Source organism: Vespula vulgaris, chromosome 14 (assembly GCF_905475345.1).
Source record: "Vespula vulgaris chromosome 14, iyVesVulg1.1, whole genome shotgun sequence".
Taxonomy (NCBI): domain Eukaryota; kingdom Metazoa; phylum Arthropoda; class Insecta; order Hymenoptera; family Vespidae; genus Vespula; species Vespula vulgaris.
In genome coordinates, this window is record NC_066599.1 from 317,123 (window position 1) to 340,244 (window position 23,122).

The 23,122-nt window shown below is 37.0% G+C and overlaps 1 protein-coding gene across 10 annotated transcripts; it reads right to left on the minus strand.

Annotated features, from left to right (window-relative positions):
• Window positions 1-477: 477 nt before the first annotated feature.
• On the minus strand, window positions 478-22,908 carry LOC127068947 (putative mediator of RNA polymerase II transcription subunit 26). 10 transcript variants are annotated; one of them, XM_051005397.1, is made up of 16 exons: window positions 22,627-22,906; window positions 20,960-21,091; window positions 15,851-16,399; window positions 14,511-15,771; window positions 14,246-14,411; window positions 13,951-14,160; window positions 4,832-4,949; window positions 4,614-4,745; window positions 4,381-4,404; window positions 4,191-4,226; window positions 3,925-4,089; window positions 3,718-3,837; window positions 3,564-3,637; window positions 2,780-2,795; window positions 2,201-2,222; window positions 1,845-2,033 (listed from the first exon to the last, which is right to left on the minus strand). In XM_051005397.1, exons 2-16 carry the CDS (start codon window positions 21,059-21,061, stop codon window positions 1,993-1,995), a joined length of 3,036 nt encoding a protein of 1,011 aa, XP_050861354.1. In that variant the 5' UTR covers window positions 21,062-21,091; window positions 22,627-22,906; the 3' UTR covers window positions 1,845-1,992. The 10 variants fall into 10 exon arrangements, with proteins under 10 accessions (XP_050861350.1, XP_050861349.1, XP_050861351.1 ...); XM_051005399.1 differs by having other exon boundaries at window positions 1,890-2,033; window positions 2,214-2,222; XM_051005393.1 differs by lacking the exons at window positions 2,201-2,222; window positions 2,780-2,795 and adding an exon at window positions 22,213-22,270 and having other exon boundaries at window positions 478-2,033.
• Window positions 22,909-23,122: the final 214 nt, after the last annotated feature.

The window sequence follows — 23,122 nt, forward strand, 5'->3', positions numbered from 1 at the left end:
CTATTTTACCGAAACAAAATACTTCGCATTTATATGAAAATCAGTAATAGGAATAGGAGTTTCTTTTCTGTGCCGTTGTTCCAGGGGGCGCCACTATACGAAACCTCTTTTTTTTTACAAAAAAGAATGTCAAAAGTAATGTCATACCAACGGTGATTCTAACCTTGATTATAATACGTCCTCGTCGTATGATACTTGGGTCTAAGCAAACGTTTGGACGTAAGAAATCTGTTTTAATTATTCGATATTTACTCCTGGTTATCATTTATTTAGTTGGAGCGATTAAGTTAGACTCGCTCGCCTTAAAAATAATTCGGTACAAATAAATCGTGTCTTAAAAGGATTAGATAATAACCTGTTCGGAGTCATCTTGTGTAAGACAGTTGCCGAATCGTTAGATTGTAAGGGTTAAGTAAATTGAAATGATAAAAATTCAAAATAATCGTAAAGGTTATCGTTAAGTATTTTCTTAGCAAATAAAACTATATATACTTTTATTTCAGTAAGCAAATTTTGCAATTTCTAGTAAGTCTAGATGTAATACATTTACATGAAAATAACTTCGAAATATTAGGTAGAATTCGCCTTGTACACACATATTTTAAGAGATATATGTATATGTATGCAGACATTTACGAATATGTTAATAACTTTTACTTGATTACCAATAACTTGTTTCTCTATTTGACTGTTTTAGCATGAAATCTGTAAAAATTGCCCTACGATATATTATATATAAATTATTTATATAGAATTGTATAATGGGCAAATTTTTGTTTACCTATTTAAAGACATAAAAATCAATAATAATTTTATAGATTAAAGTAGCACTACATTTGAGATGTTATAAATTATATCAATTTGTATCTTCTTTATAACAAAAGAATCTTATATAATGTATTATGTTTTACTCTCTAAAACTTTAGATTTTCATAAAACCTAAAGAAATCTCTTAATAATTCGATACAGTTAAATAGCACCAAGAATTATGTTAATGAGATGAAATAAATTAAAACAATAAATTTAAACTTACATAATACCCTGACTGTATAATAATCGTATAAAATCAATATTTCTTCTCAAAGATTGTACATTAAAAAGAAAAAAAAACAGTTGCATAACGTATGACCTCCTAAATTTTTCTTCAAATTCTATTTAATTAATAAGAGACAAGACCATTGTAATAATATTATGAATTCCTAAATAATATATTTTTCAATCAATACAATCCCATATTGATTACGTTACGCATACTGTTTGAGATCGCATTACATTGAATTGCTATGTATGTGATACTTGAGTTTGAACAAATGAGATAAAGCAGAATTAAGCAGTATCTCTTGAAAAGTAGTAAAACGGCTATTTATATTACATACAATTAATCGAAAATTCGTCACTTGCACCTTGTCTAATGACCATTAGCCATTACCACCAATCAAGAAATGGATTTCAAGATTTAAAATATAATAAAAAGATGGTGGGAGTTAAACGCGAATAGAACAGTGATTCATGAAATGGACGCCAATTTATTGTACGTATTATTTACGCATCTATTTAACTGATAATAGATGGGATTTTTACCATTTGCATTGTTTTGCATTAGCAAACTTAAAGTAGTATGTATGAACGTGAGGTAAAAGCAAAAAGAATTAGTACAGAAACAATCAAATAATTACAAATTCTATTCGTTTCGATATAATTCAGAAATTGATTCATTCAGAAAAAGATTTCATATATCATCGATAAGCATGCTACTTATTGTAAATAAAGTGGGTTTTGCATCATTTTACTTTTACCGCACGTATATGTGTCATTCGACTCGACGAAATTAGTAAACGTAGGATTCTTAACTATTTTCTTGCTCAAGGGATTTCCTTGAGATATTTCTTCGCACATTTGTCTTAACAATTTGTCTTTGTGATTGCTGCTGTCTCAATACGTGTTGTGAATTGTCGGTTGATCTATGTAGGTTCCTAAAATGGTTAAGCTCTCCTAGTGATGAGGGACGTTGGCAATTCCATGAATCACTCCAACTGCACAAAATAAAATCTTTTTAAATAAGTTTGTACCAAAGAAATAAAATTAAGAGTTTATAAAAAACAAATAAAATGAAAAAGGTGTGTGTGTGTGTGTGTGTATGTATGTGTGCGTGGTGTGGTGTGACGTGTGACGTGTGACTAAATTTTAAGAACAATATTACCTTTCACACTTACCGTGCAAGGCTATTTATTGCAGCATGAAAGATTATGAAGTGTAAATCCATTACAATTGGAGTAAATAGAGGAAAAATTATCTAACATATTTGTATTTCCAAAAACAATGTATATATATCTATTTATAATACATGCTGTAGACATTATATCGTTAATCTTTCAATTAAGAAACTTGCACTTATTACTTTCATAAAGTGAAATTTATCCATATAAAAATAAGGATTTATTTATCAATTTTCTAGCAACCACAATCATGTATTTTATGATAGAAATGATCACGAAAGAAGAAACCTTTATAGATCTTGTATTATCAACTTTGCATTTGTATAAGTTCTATAAAATGTGAGGAAATGATAAAGTACTTGAAACATATATGTATGTGTTAATAAAAATATATACATGGGTCACAAATAACATTGGATTTTCATGCAGCACAAACAGAAATATCATTACTATGTAATCAAACAAATAGCTTTCAGATAGAAGAGATGCACAAATATAAAGGCATTAAGTGCAGAAAGAAGTAAATATCCCAATAATAAATCACATAGACTGGTGCACTCTACCTTCCCAATCCTGAAGCTGTTCGCATGAAATCATCCGCATGAGGTGACCAGAGCAGCAATAATAACATGTTATTTATGATGCATTTAATGCAGGGATATACGAAAAGTATGTATTACTTTGAAGCGGATTAAAAGTATATTCGTCCTTTGTATCTTACCATTATTTTATACGTTTTTAATATTTATATGTTTTAATATTAACACTATCTCTAACATTAAAACTCGATTATTTTTTAATTTATAGTCTGGTGGATGTTTATAATATTGAACAGCAATAACATAATAAATAAAATCTAGTGTGATTTACTTTTATAAAATTTATAGGAAATTGCTGTTTTATTATTGTTAATTGTTGTTACAACAGTTCTTAGAATACGTTTGATTTTATGTTGCGTAACCAACTTGATTATCTTTTTCAATCTAGATATATCAAATAGAAGAGGTAAAAATATAGCACACGTGAATATGTATCAATCCGATCAATCGCGAATATAAATACAGTGAATGTTTGCACGTAACAAGACTTTATGTAAAGTAGAACAAAGGGCTTAGACTAACAGTTGATAATAATTTAGTTTACCATGGATCTCGGTTAAAGATCGTAGCTCCGTTAGAAGTAAGTCGTATATATAATGAAATAAGTTGTTGGCAATATCGAATATCAGTAATTATTATTTTTATCTCTTTTACAGCATATCGAAGTTAAAAAAAGAAATCCTGTTGGTCACTACGAATATATAAATAATTAATTACGCTCAGCGAGGAAATAAAAGTACCTTCTTACCTGACGAGAGGCCCTATTGTGCTATCTTGGGGAAGTGATTGCAGAAGCGAAGGTCCTGCCGATACTGGTCGTATCTATATTAAAAAGTGACTAATTAACTGATATTATTTAATTACTACGTTCTGCATCACGCAATGAATAGAAACAAATATACCTTTTCGGTTTGTGTGGCAGCATTGCACATATCCACGAGTAAAGATTTATTAAAATTGGCTGACGGAGTATTACTTTCCATGTCTGCACCGTTTGAAGCTTTGAGTTTTGTCATTTGAAACTGAAATGTAATATAAACCCAATCGGTAGAACATTTTTCTGTTTGTATCAATGAAGTTAAACAAACATCAGATAGTATAAAATTTACCTGAAGTATTTGTATAGTTCTATCTCTATCCTCTACTTGACCTTGCAAGAAGACCACCTGCCTACGTAAATCCGTCAGCTCATCGGCGATACTGCTTCCTCCGCTGCCTGGAGACGTGCTAACATCCGCTGTACCACCTTCGTTCAGGGTGTAGAAGAGACCATTCTACGCGTATATAACATGAGACGACATGGAAATCGCTTACCGATAGTGAATACAATTATTATTGGGCAATTAACGATATTAGCGTTAAATATTTTACTGACCTTTACAGTATTATCGAATGGGTTGAGAGCCTCCGGCTGAAAAATAAAACGCGCGAAGTCATATATCAATTGATATAGATCATAATCTGACATTTTTAATTAAAATACGTGATAAAACATACAGACTTATCGATAGAGTTTAACTTAAAAAAAGAAAAAAGAACATAAGGACATAACGAATGCAACGTACCCTCGTCAAACTGTTCTCTCCTGACTTGAAACGTAAAATGAAGGATGACCGTACAATAATGAAAAATAAAAAAGGAGTGTTAATCGAAAAACAAACAAAACAACAACAAAAGCATAAAAAATAAAGAGACATTCGACGTTGAGAAATGATCGATTTTTGTTTTAAATACCAAGTCGTGCAAAGGCTAGATAGAAAAAAGGAAACAAATTAAAAGGCCACGTTAACCATCGTACCTCCTGAAGTACTCTTTTTAGTTTTAAGAGCATAGTCTTAAGAGAGACAATGTCTTGAAACATGTACTGAAAGGTAGCACGGTCGATCCTGATGGTTGTGTCGTCGCTCGAGTCGAAACTGGGAGATGGAATCTAAAATCAAAATTATATCGAGATAGATCTAACCGAGCTATTACGTCTTCCTTTTTACTTTTTATTCGTCTTGGCAAAACACTCACACTTCTTGGTGTTCTTAGAGGACTTGGTATCTGACGACTACGAATGCTATCCAACGAACGTGGAGACTCTGCACCAGACCTGCTTCGCAATAATCTTGAATTTCTCCCATTTGTGATTCTGAAATCAATTACAAAGTAAGCGATCATTTTTTATCATTCACTCGTATCGTGTTCTTTCGAGAGATCGTTATATTTTATATTGCATTATTTTATATCGAGATATCAAATTATTATATTTTATAAAACTCGAATAAACGAAGTGAAACCATTTGAAAAAATGTTACACCTTACAAAAATTAAGTCGATCGTGAGAATTCTCGCGAAGTGGAATTATAGGTAATGTTGATATTCGTGCAAAAAGATACCTTCGCAACATGCAAACGTGGGATAAAACGCAGGAACGATCAAAATTTCGCTGCAACATAGAAAACTTGGATAAACTACCAACATGCTTGCGATTTTATACTTGATCATTTCTCCGCTAAAACGTTTTTATATTCAATAATGTACGATAATATTTCTTAAAGAGAAAAAAGAAAAAGAATAAAAGAAGATAATATGTATAAACAAAATTTGAATAAATCCTCCGAATTTGCAAAAGCAGCGTTGAAAATACGGATAATTACAGATCAGATGGACGTGTTACTACATGCTATTACGTACTAAAAGAAAAGTCAAAAAAAATTATCAAGATTATGAAATTTGATAGTCGGAGAGCACAACAATGTTTTTTAGGAACAATATTTATGTACAATAAAAAATGTGTGCTCTCTTTGCGAGAGTGTAGGAGAAAAAAGCTACCTGCCGTACTCTGACTTAGCACGTGATACTGGGACAAGTACGGTGGGGGTAGTCGTGGCGGTAGTGGTGGTAGCAGTAGTACTGGTGGTGGTGGTGGTAGTGATAACATTATCACTCGATTTTGGTTGCCTAGGCGGCGGAGAACCTCCCGTCGGTGTCGAACATTCCGAAGACAAGCCGGAATCACGACCATCCTCGCAATTCCCATTCGACGTTCCACCACCGATATCGTTCTCGCGTATTCTCGTCGATGGCACTGTTCGTTTCTTAGCACCCGATGAGACACGAGAAGAGGCCATCGTCGTTCGTTCGCGTGTGCACGATAAAATAACTTTATTTTATCGGTTAGATTTTTCTCTGTCTTTCTCTCTCTCTCTCTCTCTTTCTCTCTGCTCGAATACTTAAATTGCGTCTTGCGAGCGTGAGAAACGCGTAAAACCAGATCCAGAAGAGAAGATATCCAACGATACTTCTAATTTATTTTGTGGTTAACGTGTGGCTAGACATAGATATCGTTTGCGTATCTCTATAAAACGATATACAAAACTGGTTAGATCACTACCAATGTAAAGATAGGCGCTACTTTATTTATTGATTTGAAAAAATCGCGAATTTTTAATTAGAAGAATGACAGAGTGCATAGACGAAGAACAACATTTTTTGTCCGATCGGTGACGATTGTTATCGAAGACTAAATGAAATCAGTTGTTTTCTTTTTATTAACATGATCTATAGAAATCCATGTTGCACTGTGAAAGAAAGGAACGAACAATTTCGTTGATTTATTCTCAACCCCTTGGCAAGTTATTTTCAGAATGAGAGAGAAAGAAAGAGAGAGAGAGAGAGAGAGAGACATCGAACGTCTAACAAATCGATATTATACATTTAGAAATTCTTTCTCGTCGTAGACATTGTTCCATTGCGAACGACGATGGTATACGACTTCATAACGATCTTCCGATGACGAAACGTTCTTGCACGTCATTCTTTTCTTTCGTTCACATTTCCACGAGGATGATGCATCACAGGAATAGGCGAAGAAGTAAGTCTCCTTGGCGAGTCAGCATTCGCAAGCGCGAAAAATGCGCGAGATTTGACACGTGTACGGATAAGAGTCCACACATGCACATACACGCGCGTAAACACATGTGTAAGAGAAGCCGTGAAGAGTAAACGCCGAGCAAAGGTCGAGCGAGCACGTTCCGGGGAATGTCCTCGAAGAGGATGAACACACTTTTGAAGGACCTTCGATGTTAGTCCGTCGACGATCGACAGACTAGTCGGCTGCCAGTTAAAGTTCCAAGAGGAGGAGAAAGAAGAAGAAGAAGAGAGGATTGCGCGTCGTAAAATGGCGCATGCGTTCCGCGAAAATACAGCGTTTCGCTCGATATCCAGGGAGTTTGTGCTAGTGAAGGAGAGAAAGGGAAGGATCCCCTCCCTTTTTTAATCGAGGAGAGAGGGCAAACTGAAGGGCAAGCTAGCTGCGTGCAAAGGGTTAGCCAAGCTGAAGCTAGACCGAGAAGATCGATTTTATTTATTTTTATTTACTTTTTTACTTTTTCGTCACTCGGTAATTTTTAAACTCATCGATCGATGATATCGATACGTTAAATTTCACCGTTTAGGAATCGAGCGATCAATGTACAACACTTTCTAATTTTTTCATCCTTATTCGCTAAAGTTATTGAGGAAAAAATGTCGTACTCTTTTGTACTTGTAAACAAACAAAATACCTAGCATATTTGCAACGTATTATGATTAATTGCAGCAATGTCCGATTAAACTAATCATTGATTCAAAACAGCGTCATTGACAAAGGCGCTAATGTCTCTAGTTATACGTCGATAGTAAATTTAATCCCTCGCATAAGTCAAGATATTGATGAGATATATTTGATTGAGCTAATTTTCCAGACAAGTCAATGTTTGTGAAGAAGATAAAGAATTAAAAGAACAAACCGTAGAAAGAGATCGGAGTTCGCTAACTGGTAACGCTCTGATTGGTAATGAAAGAGCTAGATAGGAGGTAAGCAATTGTCTTTACGATGCTTACCTATTTAAGTAACTTCCGCCATTTCGATTTCCCTCATCGATGTAACCGTTTCTCACGAAATAGAGTTTCGCAATTGGAAAAGACATAAAAAAACCTTCGCGCTTGAATCTCTTTCAAAATTAAAACGAAATGAAATGAATTGGGAAAAGTTTCTTAATGTTAGCGGAACGTGCGAGTCATTTATTTTATCCTTTCACAGCAAGTGAAGTCGGTTAATGAATCATTTCGTAGTACGAAATAATACAAGTTATGACTCAACCACTTAATAAATGTATGTATTCGAACATACATACTTATGTACGATGTACTTATTGCAGGGTAATCAATAGAAAAATAGCGCCCAACTTTTCTGATAATATTTCATAAAACAAAAGTGCAACGCTTTTCAGAATATCAAAAAATGGCAAAGCAAAATGACTATGAAATTCGTTGAACAAGCACTTTTTTTATACGGTCTAATTCAGGCTCGCTCTTTTAAATCTATTCAAGATACATTCGTTCTTATCGCGATTTAATTAATAACAGATCAAGACATAGATAATTAACAAAAAGAACCGTAAACGCTCACGAAATATTATAATTATATATATGTCCTTTATTTTAGTAAGTCTCTTCATAGTAAATCACTATACTCTTGGAAAAAAGAATAAAAATGACAAGGCTATTAGCACAAGAAGAAACCGGTTCATAACGAACGCGTTCTTTGTACGTGCGAACATAAATGCGTAAAAAGGAAATGCTTTTGAGAAAGTTCAATTTACATTACAATTCGTGATATGATTTCTTTGATTAAGAAATAAACTCGTAATTTTCGAAAATGTTGCCCCTTGATTTCTCGGAATTTTTATAGAGTCGATGACTTTCAAAAATAATTTTTCGTTGTTTTTGTTAATTTCCAACGTTATAAATCTGAAAATAATTTAAGATGACTCTGTGGTCAAATAAAGAAATCGACGATTGCAGTTGCAGGTGAATATACGCAAGATTAACATTCTAGTTGCATAGAAATTAGGAACTATTGGCATTATTGTAAGTCGTGTCAATGAGATAAAAAATGCAACATATATATATATATATATATATATATATATATATATATATATTCGGGATGACATTCAGGGAAAAAAAATTACGGGAAGACCTCATGCTTTTAGAGTATTGTAATCACTGGTCGAACAACGATAAAAATAAGAAGAAAATAAAAAGAAATACTAAAAGAAGATCTAGTTCATTTTACTTCTACTTTTTATGAATTTGATGTTTTTCTTCAAAGGATATACAAATGTTTGCACATCAAAATCAATTAAACGAAGCAAGTTTACTAAATAATGTAGTTTTTACGATAGTAAAGTAAACTCGAACGGAATTATATTAGATATTCCATGCCATAAGCGTCGTATAAAAACCAGATAAAGCGGAGAGAAAAAGGAAGTTCCGTGCGCGAAAAAGGAAGAATCGCAGAGCAATGCAGAACTTTATCGTCTTTATCGTATTTCCCAACGTATAATCTTTACCTAACTTTTCACTAAATTCTTTATCATGTTAACTTTATTAATGACGAACAGTGAATCGACTCGAAATAAGAAAAAACTTCATATATATATATATATAATATATATGTGCATGCATATAAGAAGAAGAAGATAATATTTGTTAACAAAGAGATTAAATAACGAGCTATTACAACAAGGATTAATTAATTACCATCGTAGACGATCACTCGAAATTGAATAATTTTTTTTGGAATCGTCCCTTTAACTCTCCGTCAATTATCCTGGAAGTCTATGAATTATATACATACATATAGATACATATATATAGATACAATATATATATGTGTGTATGTATATATATATATGTATGTATGTATGTATGTATGTATATATGTATGTATATGTATATTTATTATCTTTATTTTCGCGCAAGATCCATACGATTGGTGCAACGAAAGAGAAAACCTTTTTTTCTTTTGTTTTGCAGATTCTTCAAACATGATATATATATATATATATATATATATATATATATACACATATATATACACACACATGAGGAAGAAGAGAAGACTTTCCGGACAATGCACAAATCACATTCATATAGTCATTACTCGTTACGGAGGAGGCGAATGCAGATATGTAGCTGATGAGAAATTATTTACCCGTTCTTCGTAGACGATCATTTCCTTTCTTCGAGGAGGAAAAGAAGAAGAGGAGAAGAAAACGATCTCGTCTCGTTGTAATCTTCTTGAAATTTTCCCCTCGCGTTAACTTCCTTCTTATACTTTCGCCCAGAATAATGAGAAATCCATTTTCCTTAGATTTCATTTTAATTCGTTACTTTATTTCTTTCTCTTTCTCAAAATTCGAAAAAACATTAATTCGATCGCTCGATTCATAAATTCAATCATTCTTTTATTTCTAATTTCTTTCTTTCGTCCTGTTTTCTTTTTTCTTCCAATTCGATTAACTGTTCATTTTCTTCTTCTTTTTAGCGTTTCATTGGTAGAAGATAGTATCGAAAAATGGTGGAATCTCGTCTTCGCGTTTCCATTCATGATTTTCTTTTCTTCGAACTCATCTTCTTTCTTCTAGTCTTTGATTTTTCTCACATAACGATTCCCACATAAACAATTTCCTTCGAGCGAACGGCACGATATTCGCGACGATAATATCGAGAATAACTCTCGTATTTTATTATAGTAGACATAATAACCTGTGTATATAGACATATTTTTATTGCGAGAGAATAGTAGCATGGACATCAATTAAGGAAAAATAGTTTACACGTTTCCCCTAATATCGTTTAGGAACACGAAGGAAACGTATACCTAAATCTATTTTTCTCTCTGTCTTTCTCAAACTCTGGGTTTCTTCAGAGGTTACGCTTTTTAACGCTTCCTATTATGGCACTTGCTTTCTAAACTCTAATACGAAGACTAGATTATTTCGCAATGTTTTTAGGACGAACAATGTTTAGAGAACAGTTAATTTTCTTTTAATCATAATCAGTGAGGTCCTTTGGCGTTGCATCAGTGATACAAGCAATATTCATTTATATATAAATGTCATATTTTAAATCAATAATAGTGATATTTGTATATTTATATATATATATATATGTATGTTTGTATATGCAATAATTTGATTGAATTCGGACTTGGTGTCCGATCTGTTCGAGGAAAAAGAAAAATAAGCACGTAGGGCTATTACGTTGAACTTAAAAAGAGCACGTCATTCAACGATCCTGAAAATATTTCAAAGTATTTCATTATTCTCGTAATCGTAGCTCGATAAGGAAGCGATATTATGCAACGATTATTCTTTTCGTTTATCAATCAAACAACTAAATTCTTAAATTGGAAATCGTTTATATCTCTGCGGATAATCGCAACAGTGAGATTAGAGTTAATCGCGTTTTTTCCTTCGCTGAACTATAGTTCGAGAATAAATCGAGATAACGATTGCGTTTCTTTTTTCACGAGATGAAAGGAAGCACCGAGATTTAAATGAAGCTTCGAGAAATCCGATCGATCGTTCTTACAGAATCGCTCCTATTTATATTTATATAGTTCAATGTGATTATTTTTTGGAATATATAAAGATCGAACGATCTCTTCGTAGATACGTATGCACGCATGCGCTACAATAATACACGATAAGAGCGATATAATGATACGGTAGAAACAAAGTAGTAACTACACGCTACATAGATTATTTTTACTGGTTGATTAGAGACCTCGAAAGTCCTTGAAAACACCGAAAGTCTATATATATATATAGATATATATATGCGTATAATATATGTCTATATCATATCGTGTGTCTATATCTTACGATTAGCCCATCATTGAGATCTCGAGAAAGGACGAGTAATTATCGGACGTGGCAAAAAGGACGTATGAAATTGGAAAAATAATCTCTAGCTTATTCTCCTTTAGATTTTATCAGTAACCCTCTAAGCCTATTACCACGGAATGAGAACGCTCGAGAAAAGGCAATATTATGTACGTATTCATTTATTGCAGGCATGTCAAACACACGACATATAGAGGTATATTTAAACAAATTAATATATTAAAAGATTAAAAATAGAAATAAGGGGAATATCAGCTGTATACACAATTCTGTGTAAATTTTAGCTGTAATCGAAAGATAATGCTAGTAAGGAACATTTTAAGAACGAGAATGATATATAATTATTATAAAGTTCTTTTAAAATTATGACTTACAATTAAAAATTTACCTGATCGAATTTGACATACCTGATTAATCGCTTAAATGTTACTAATATCTGCAAACTTCTTACGGCGCAACTACGATAATTACGTGATCAATGTCATGTAACGATTTCATTCGAAAACAACGGAGCAATTTACGAGGCCGTTGGCAAGTAAATAGTTTCATTCATTACTTGCGCCGTTACAAAAAATATTTCTAAAAATCTTGTTATAATTCTCCGCGTTCTTTACGATCCGTGGCAACGCTCGTAAACTATTACAATCATCGTATCTGGTTGATCAGCGATAGTGTAAGAATAGTATACTGTTTGTATCTTTGTACGAATTTTTTTAGGACACTTCTTTTTCTTTTTCTTTGTTATTGTTCATTTTTCCTTTTACTCTCTTTCGTCCCTATATATTTTTTTCTTGTTTCCTTTCCTCCCTCTCGTTTCGCTCGACATCTCTATTTTTTCTTTGCTTTCCCGTATTTTCTCTCTCTTATCTTCTCGTATTCTCCCCCCCCCCCCTAATGTTCATTCACGTACTACGTATCCCTCTCACTACGCTCTCTTCTAAACACACGTACGTATCTCGTCAGGCCGTATCTGTCTGAAGCCGTTCCCCGTCTGGGAAATATCGAGAACTTTGCTGCTCTACATCGGCTTTGTTAGCTGTCGAGAGAGGAGGCCCGGCGAACTCCGATTGCTAGTTAGGATATGTCAGCTGGTAATAGTCCCCACCAGCGCAGTCCTCATCAGGGATTTGTAATTGCTTCACTCGTTTTACTAGTGCGCTAGAACACAAAATACTATCGCTGAAATTCACCGTCGGCCCGCCCTTCGAATTTTATGCATTCATGCCGCTTTATTTGTCTTTTAATATTTCTTTTTAGCGTTCTCGGTTGCTCGTTTACTGCGTACACGTCACGTCGATCTTCGCAGAGACGTGGTTAGGTGACTACAAATCATACGATACACAATTTCATTACGAATAGCAAACATTTTCGATCAACGCTATATATATATATATATATATGTATGTATGTATGTATATGTATGCATATATATACGATATACTGGTACAATCACTCTCCTTGTTTCAAATGTGATAAAAGATTGATCGCCGTGATATCGATTAACACCTATAGATAATATTCGTTTGAAGATTTGTACTATCTATAAATGACGATACAAATGACTACCGTAAAAAGCTCAAGTTCCTTTCAAGTGCTCCCCCTCTTAGCGATATGGATAAAACTAGCTGTGGCTCGTATGCGCATTTAAACGGTCTGTATATGGAAGGATATGAACGATCGGTATGTTTACAGAAAGCACGTAGAAAATCTTAATCGACTAAATACAAGAATGCTCGTTAAAAGCCACACATCGAGCTTTCCTTTGAATCAAACGATATATTGAACAGAAACGTTATCGTACGTTGCTTGTTTGAAAATATCTTGTAATATTTTCTGGTAGAAGAACAAAATGATCTGCACTTTTACGAATGATCGTTTCTGCGAAGCTATACGATTCCCCTGCAATAAGGTAGAACGAATCTCGGCGAGAGTTACATGCTTTCGGTCTTACTTCAAAACGACGTTCACGTGTAATCAATCGAACACTTTGCAAAAGGGCGAAAGCGGAAAAACACGCACGAACCATAGGACGACAATCAATGGGTAAAGCAAACGAAACTCTTTTGTACATATGGATATATGATAAAAGAATCAATCCTGTACAAAGTGCTACACACTTGTAAATTGCTGCAATGACCACGTGTTACTCGTATTCGTCACTCGGTGAGAAAAAAAAGAACAATTTCGATAAATTCTTTAGTGAATCGTGAATCATTGTCGGAAGAGATATGAGCCCAGGATCAATGTTACGTGTTACTTACAGATGCAATTACTCTGCCCCATCTCCAACAACAATAACATACATCGATAAACAGTACACTATTAGAAAGAAAAGAAGAAGAAAAAGAAAATCAAACAAATGGTAACACTTAAATGCCCAACTACGAAGCCAACGAAAGTGCGAATACACACCCAGATTCCGTAGAGGAATGATTGTTGTTGTTCGAGGTGCTGTTGTTGATATTATTGTTTACGCTATTTGAATTAGCAGTTTGCTGTTGCATAGGTTGAGCCGTGCCCAGTAGCGAAGTCCATTGTCTCATCACCTCCTCCCCTTGTTGCTCCAATTCAGAAAGTATGGTAGCATCGTCTAATTCGTGCAATGCGGGATTGGAGTCCAATCTGGGGAAAGACATTACAAGATATTTAGAGCAATAGGAACGATTGAAACTTATCTCGTTAAGATATACAATCTACGATTGCTAACCGATTATGTGTATCCTCGGTGGAACTCGCATCGCTGCGTTCATAATCTAACATCAAATCGTCCGAAGCGATTGATTCACACGGAGATAACGTATCAACGCTTCCAGCACGACTTATCCGTTTTCCATGAAGTGGACTGATACCTGAATTCTTTCCAGGTTGTACATCTGTTAAAAACGAAAAGAAAGATGTATCAATTGCTCGTAGCCGAAGAAAGGTTGAACAGCTGCATCGTCCTTGTTACATCATAACGATTAAAATCTTACTTGATTTAGCGATTGATTCGACCAACGTGTGACTATTCTCCGTGACCACTTGATTAATTGCCACGGATTGATTCTCCACCGCGACGACCGAATTATCGTCAAATATCAAGCCAGGCTGATCGGCGATCTCATCGTCGAAATATTCTTTTCCCTCTGACAAACTGAGCGAGTTGGAGGCGTTGGTAGGAGTACCAGGACTGTCATCGTCTATGGTATTCCCAGATCGTTCCATGATACATTCCTTCTTCGACACTTTGTCATCAGATTGTGTAATACTGGCTGTGGGACTGTCGAAAAGGCTATCAACCGGCGATGTTTCGTCGTCTATTAACGCGGTCGAGGTAGCGGCAGCAGCTGCGAATGCAGGATCCTCGATTGTAAGAAGCACGGAACGAAGAGTACTTTTCGGTAAATTCCCGTTCTTAGCCGCGTCTGATATCGTCTTTATGTGCTGCGTAGAGTTCGAATTGGAACGTTGACACTCGTCGCTCGAGCTCAACGAGTATTCGTCCGCCATGGCTTCTCCGTGACCATATTCGGGATCGTCCGAGCTAGGCAAACTAAAGTCCGACTTAATGGAAGGTATTTTCTCGGTACGAGATCTGTCTTTGTAAACCTTCTCTTCGCCCAAGCCCTCGTCGTATCCCTCGGAGGAGGTAGTTGACATCGACGTTATGGAACTGGTGTACCTGTTGTCCTTATTCACGATTCTTTGATACTGCGTCGCTCTCTCACGTACCAGGCCGGTATTTAAATTAGGACTCGCAAAGCACTTTGGCAACGGTATAACGGATATTTCGGTGACGGTGCTGTCGTCATCCCCAACGTCTCTAACGTCGAAACTCTTCCCACTGACTACCATTTTTAAATTTCTAGCTCGACCAAACGCTCTTCTACCTGTCGCAGAGCCATCCAAATAATCGTAACCTTCGGCCCTTTCGCTTTCACCCGGACAACTCTGATGGCTACTCACACCGGAATCCTCTGTACCTGAGCCTTCCTTCGAGCTTGCCGAGCTCTTCGAACCAGTTGATATTTTTCTACTTTGATTTGCGACGGTTTTTGCGGTTTTCGAATTCGTATCGTTCATTCTTACCGCGTACTGAGGAAGCGGTAGATGGCTTGCGTGTAACGTATACCTTGTTACCGACTCAGGAATGCCAGAGACTCTTCGATTGACGTCGCTGTTGGTGGCATTATTGTTGCCGCTGTTGTGCGCCGAGGGTGGTCGTAGTTTCGATCCTGTAGCTACGTTATAAACCTTTGGAAAAAAAATATCTTGAGCTTTTTATCCGTCATTAAATCCTCGAGTAAATCGATCAAGTAAAAACGATCCAAACCTGTACAACTCTGTTCTGTTGTTTAGGAACGTGACTGTCGTGCTGCTGATGCTGTTGCTGTTGTTGTTGTTGTTGTTGCTGTTGTTGCTGTTGTTGTTGCTGTTGTTGTTGCGGTTGTTGTTGCTGTTGGTGATGGTGGTGGTGGTGCTGTTGTTGATGCTGTTGAAATCTTTCCTGATTGTAGTGGCTAACGGTGTGACTATTGCAAATGTCACCGACCTTATTTGTGTATCTGCCCTGTGCTTGCCTGTATCCAAAACGATTTGTTCTGGTCGATACGCCGGTGGCTTCCTTTTTCGGCGGTGCCAATCGTGGCGTCGACCTTCCGGACGACGAGTTTTGAACGACCTGGTAATTAACATCGTCGTCGCGTCTACGAGTTTGCTCTGGACCGGCTGACTTGGATCGTGGGTGTAAAAGCGTTAGGTCCGTCGTATAGTTGGTTATCGGTATCGGGATTCCGGTGGTAGGTCTTCTACGAAAGCCGAACGACATTGCAGTACCCCGCGTACACGGAGCGCCACGTTTCGATGCACCCTTATTGTCATTCTGAAACGAAAGCGTCGATTCGAGATCGTAAAATTTGCATTGCATGGAAAATGATGTTCTTCCTATTAGATAAAAATTAGTTTGAGATCCTTCGTAAAAAGTTCTTTATATTTTATATGGTTAAAGGTAAAATAAATAGAAAATGTAACCAACGAAACGCCAACGTAACTTTAGAACATTGGAGTTTATTCGGTTCGTTCGTGTTAAGGGCGCTGATAATGGTCGAACTGATTTATACAGATGAGTACGTGCATTGTAATCGACAAAGCTTACAGAACCGTAGTGTTAGTTCGTTTTATCAAAGTGTAAAGTAGTTATCCAAAAAATCGTGTCACGGAAACGAGTCAACCCCACACAGAAACTCCAGAAATAGAGCAACCATTCGCGACTTCGTTTCGACGAACTAGACGAAAGTCTCTGCCGAGTGCCTCTCCCGGAGCTCATGAATTTCGTGAAGTATGTATTTGTAATCGAAAACTGAAACGACTCCATCGTGAAAAGCGTCGTCATATTCGAACTATCGATCGAGATGGGGACTGCGTCGAACAACTCTTTTTGTTGTACGATTAGATAACACGTCGAAACGAATGTTTTTATGTTATGTTTCTCTTGTTATTAATAAAGAATTATTTCAGGAGAAACCGATCACCTTGGTGTAGCGTGCACATAACAGTTAGAATTGCAATGTCGCGCATGCGTGCTAAGCGCGATTAGTCACTCTGTGAAGAAACAAAAAAAAAGAAGATAAAGAATTGCAATCGCATAAGAATTACGTGCGATGAACGTTCAATATTTTATGGACTCGCTTCTTTCCGTTATCACACTCACAACATTCTCAAAGTGTACATTTGTGAAATACGTAGTTTTTTTTTTCTTTGATTTTTTTTTTTTTTTTATTGGTTTTATTTTTAATATTTTTAGAGCGAAACGAACACACACGCTGATAGGAAGAGCGCTTCTCCTTACCGCAGTGGCTCCGAACAACCCTTTCTCGTTCTCCAGGACATCGTCGTCGTATCTCGTGCCGGTGGCGCACCGATAATCCATCTTCGATGACTCGATGTTTCCAAGACTTTCCAAAGATCGGTCTTACGATCGATCGATACACCGAATAACGTGTTATCTGTATATCTCTCTCGCTTTCTCTCTCTCTCTCTCTCTCTCTCTCTCTCTTTCTCTTTTTCTATTTCTTACTCGTCTTTTCCTAGAGCAGCAATCACGTCATTCCACGCCAATGTAGTGGAAAATATTTTTAACCGGCTAGTGTGTCGAGAAGAAAAGTTGACTTCTACGAGACGATTAATCCCTTTTCTATGAACGAATTCTACTATCTCTATCTGTATCTCTACCTTTTTTTACTACCCTTAATTCAATCCTCTCTCTTTCTTCTCCTTACGTCTTCGCGAACGCATCACGTCGCACGATGAAGACGCTTCTCGTCCTCGTCGTCGTCGTTATTGGTATGATTCTTATTGTTATCGTACATTTTCACGTTCCCTTCTTGTTCCTTCGTCGTCGTCGTCGTCGTCGTCGTATCGTCGGCGTTGTCGGCGTCGTCGGCGTTGGTCGTTATCGTCTCCGCTGTTGGTTTGCCGTCCCTCTCACTCCAGCATTCTCTTCTCTCTCACGTCGGAAAGAGAAAACTTAGGACGAAACGGACGCCGGATCGATCCGGTAAACTGCGCCGGCGTCGCGACGCCACTGCACAGTGTCTTTGCCAGTGTGGAGAACACGTCGGGCACTCGATTTTGCGGGTGTGTCCGTGTACTCTCTCTCTCCTTCTCTCTCTCTCTCTCTCTCTCTCTATCTCTATCTATCTATCTATCTATCTCTTTTACTTCCCTCTCTCTTCTAGATTTTAGTGCTATACTTAGGACTCGCACGTGCGAAGACGTACTTCTTCTTTTTTCCTTTTATTTTGTCTTCTTCTTTAATTCTTCGTCCCCGGAATCTCGAATCTTACGGTGGCCGGAGTGACACTTGTTTCTCTCTGTAACGATCGCTTAGTATCTCTACCAGCCTATTTCTATACTCGACGCCCACCCTCCACCCTCGCTACCGTGATTCTTTTTCATAAGGGACGCGCGTAGTTCTCTGTCTATCTGTCTGTCTCTCTCTCTCTCTCTCTCTCTCTCTCTCTCTCCCCTGCTCTCCTCGTGCATTCTAGAGAATTTCATAGAAATCGTTCTATCCGAAATACTCGCTCTCGACAGATGTATATTGAAATGATTTGCTCGATGTAATCGAAAGATTAAAGGCTATCTGACTTGTATTTTATCTCCCCTGTAGTAGTAACGAGCGCGAGCACGCTAGCCATCATCGACCTCGCTGCTCTTTTCACGCTCGATTCCTTCCTTTTACGGATTAAGACAAAGTACGAGGTCAAGGGTACGGTCTTGAATGATCTTGAAAGAAACAATCTTGCCTCTCGAAGATCCTTCCGTTTGAAGAAAAGAAAAAAAAACAAAAAAGATCGATATCGACACCGCGAAAGAAAGAAATGATCTTTTGGTCTTTTAACATTTTTAAATTTTCTGCCTTCTGACGTTGGAGCGTTGAAAAAGGGCGGTCAATCGTAGATATGTGCCTACATATAGGTACGTACGTATACTCGTCGTTTTGTGTGCACCTTGCTCGAGACCGAGCGAACCCAGGCAACACTATGTTTCTCTCCCTTTCTCTCTCCAGCTTCCGGCAGGTATTCTAGAGTCAGGGAGCATAACACGAACACAATGGAAAGTAGACGGACTCGGTGAAGATAGGGATCGGTTTCCATTCAAGTGGCATCCATCGTGGGCGAGGAATTAATTGAAGAAAATATTTTTAACAAAACGAATCATCTCATGAATTTGTACGAACTTTAACCAAAACTTCATTATTATTTTCGATCGAATAAAGAAATCAAGAAACGAAACTGTCTTCTGTATCGACATGGAAGTCTTTGTTAAAACAAAAAAACTCGTCAGATAACAAGCAATCGCCTTTTTTTTCAATCTGACGACGAACCAACGATGAAGAATAAAATGATCTAATGCGATTAATCGTCGCGTAAGTGTTTTTCACAGTACACGATAGAAGTACATACGCATACATAGAGACGAATAAACCAGACACGCACGACGGCACGCGCGACACGAGAGAACCACGATACGATGGTTTTGTACGTTTGGAACTTGAGACGAGCCGTGAAGTTAAATAGCATGGGCTAGACACAAGTGGCATAACTTATAATTCGCGACTTATCCAACCAGATTTTAATTACGGGATCGGTATTTCCTCCACAAGTTTCTTATTCACATTCCGTGCTTTTTTCTAGATAAAAAAAAATGACAAACCGATACGACGCCGTTTGCATTGGAAATTTGTTTAACTTTTCGAGGAATGAATTTAACGTGAAAGAAAAAATATTTCTTCTCGAGAATAATTTACAGAGAGAACAGAACACGCATATTCCTAAGATGCACGTTCTTATAGAGATATATATGCAAGTACGTGTATTCGCGATTTCAATGGCGTAACATTAACGTAACTCGTAATAACAGAAATTTATGTTATACCTAGTTATATCGTACGTCGTGACGATACACGTAATAGTAGAATGGACCTCCTACGTGCAAACGTGCGTCAACGCGATGTGATATTAAATCTGGATAAACTATACTTTTACAGAACAAAGTTTTCCGACATCGAATTGAACAAATACGGTAGAAAATATCGACGAATATGGCGAAAGTTTCTCACGATTGTGAATCGAACCAACAAGAGAATGATAAAACGAAGCGTGAGGCTGTCTCTTGGCGTTAAACCTGTACGATTCCTTTCTACTTTCGTAAAAAAGTAAGGTTGATTCGCGTAAGATAAACGATCTGACGTTTACGCCAATGTTTAAAATTACTGAATGGGGTATAACTGAAAAGTAAGAATAACTTGGATATTACATAACGTTACAAGAATGTTTTTGGAGATTAAAGTAGATAACCGTAGAGTCTTTGAAACCTCGTAAGATCGATTTATTTTTGCGCAAAGGTTTCGGAAAGGCTTTTCTCTAAAAAAAAAAGAAAATGTTGAATTCGGAGAAAGAACTCTTTTTTATGGTTTTCGAAGTCAGAACTCGCGGTCGTCGTTACTTAAGCGGCAACACCAAAGCGCAGTTCGGTACACGTGAAAGTACCGGTACGAAGAAGCGATACGTTCAATAAAAAGATCCTTTTACCGATCGCGAGCGGAACGTGCGAAAGCAATGTATGAGAAATCCTCGCGTGGAGTCGACGAACGCAATTTGAGGTCAACAAAATGATCGAGAGAGAGAGAGAGAGAGAGAGAGAGAGAGAGAGAGAGAGAGAGAGACAATAGGTAAAGAAATTGTGAATGGGAACGGAGGACTACGATCGTACGATAATAGAAAGGATTCCAACGGAAAAGGGAAGAAATTAATAACTAATTTACGATTATTAAACGTTAATATGTGCATGGTTATTCAAGATTGAAAAATCTTGATAATTATCTGGAAAAAAAAGAATAAAACAAAAAGAAAAAGGAATAGAATCGTGGAGCTTTTACCTGAATTTTCGCGGATTTCTCCATAATTCTATAGGAGGGCGAATCGTGATGGCCGGATGCTGCGATGACGGCGCCCGCCTTACGCGACACGCATTGCCCCATGTAAGATCGCCAACTTGGAGCCAGCACAATCTAAATTTACGAAATTTCATCTAATTATTATCCGCATGTACGAAATAAACGTCATAGATAGTAAAGGATTATTTTTGAAACATCGTGGAAAGCATCATCACTCAGTACTTTGTATGTTAATTTATAGCCAAGAGTCTCCAGTTAACTACACTAGTCGAATAGATTATCAATTTTATTTAGGAATGTTCATTACGAATATCGATTGTCGAGATATTGAAGAAAGTTTTAATTGATGATTATCAAGCTGTAAAAAGATGTTATGCTGAGAATTATTTAAGCGCATCAATCGTCAAAACAACGATCAGCAGAATTAGGACCCATCACCAGTTTTACCTATAATAAAGTAAACGTGCTCGTACAAAAAGTGAAATCGATTAACTACGACAGTCACACACGAATCTATATAAATTTTTCATTTATCGAATCAACTTTGTATTCTCTTTTCCTTGTCTTTCTCTCTTCAATTTTTGCCAAGCTGGCAAAATCGAAAGATACTTTGATTCGACTAGCATCAGTGGAAACGTTTAATCGATGTACGTGCTCATGGATGTACCGCACTTATCGATAAAAGTCTGTATAGTAGTACGTAATCGATAAACGAATGAAATTGTACGAAAAACAGTAATTTTCCACGTGACAGTTTTATATCATTACTATTACGTCGTTATATCTCTTTAAATAATAAATTATATATGGTATATAAGAGAAAATGACAATTAAAGGAGAGTTAAAAGTCGATTTCGAATTCGTGACTGCTCCACTTGTACATCGTTCGTATACGTGCGAGCAAGTGCAACTTGTGTGCCATATCGTACTCGTGCGGAAAATTCACTCCTCTGCAATTCGAAAAGCGAAAGTAACGAACAACAAAAAGAAAGAAAAAGAAGAAGAAGAAGAAGAAGAAGAGGAAGAGGAGGAGGATAAAAAGAGAATAAAAGTATATCTCGGATGTGATTTCATCGAGAGGAAAGTAATGAAAAATCAATTTCCAAATCCTTGTACACATGCACCTTAAACCATGTACGATTAGAGAGATATGTAGATTATCCGCAATCGCGCCTACATCGTATTTTCCGTATTATATACATCGTGTCACGCCAAATCCGTATTTCCTTACTCACACAAAAGAAACTCCGTGTTGTTCGATCTCTCGGCTGGCGAAGGATTCTTTGAAAAATGCTGAAAAGAAGAAAGACATTTGTGTGTCTACGTTCGTAACGAGTGGTTAAGATTTTGCTATGGCAAGTCACGCGTTTCCTCTTCGTTCAAGAGGATTCCTCGAGTACAGGAATATCTTCTCGTCGTCGGTCTTCTTTATATTGGACAGACAGAAGAATTGCCTTGCTCATCCTCCTACCCCTCCGCCGCATCGGGAGCACTTCTTTCTTTTGAGCTTTGTCGAAAGATTTGACGGTATTCGAGGAGCAAGCGACATTATTTTCGATCGATCCGTACGAAAAACTCGTAGACCACGAGGATTGCACAGTAATGTGTAAGACTAAACGTGAGGATCGCTCGTAGATAAGTTTACTCACCTCTTCTCACGCAATTGAATCTCCCGGGTAGCGATCCGTATGAACTCGTGGTATGCATCATAAAACTCAACGCGAGAACAGCTACAAACGACGCACCGATCCCGCCAACATGTCACCACACCATGGAGCGTTCGATTTAGATCCTTTCGGACTTAATGTCAAACTCCTTGATTCGTTAGTATCGAAAGGATTTATCGCACTCGGCCAATTCGCGTTACGTATCGTACCTTCGAGAGTCGAGCAGACCGAACACCACCTGTCATTTGGATATATTCGATAGTATGGGACATGCGTCGTGATGTCACTCGCGCTCGTTCCAATTCGGCTCAGCTCGGTTTTCGTTCGGTTTTATTCGATGGAACTCGGTAAGACTCGCCACCGTCACCCAAAAGCTCCGAAATGCGATACGTCGTATCGACGCTAGGTGGGGCACCGATCGCACTTCTCGATCGTAACGCCCCCCTGGTGGACAAGTTCCCAATTAATAGTTCCCTTC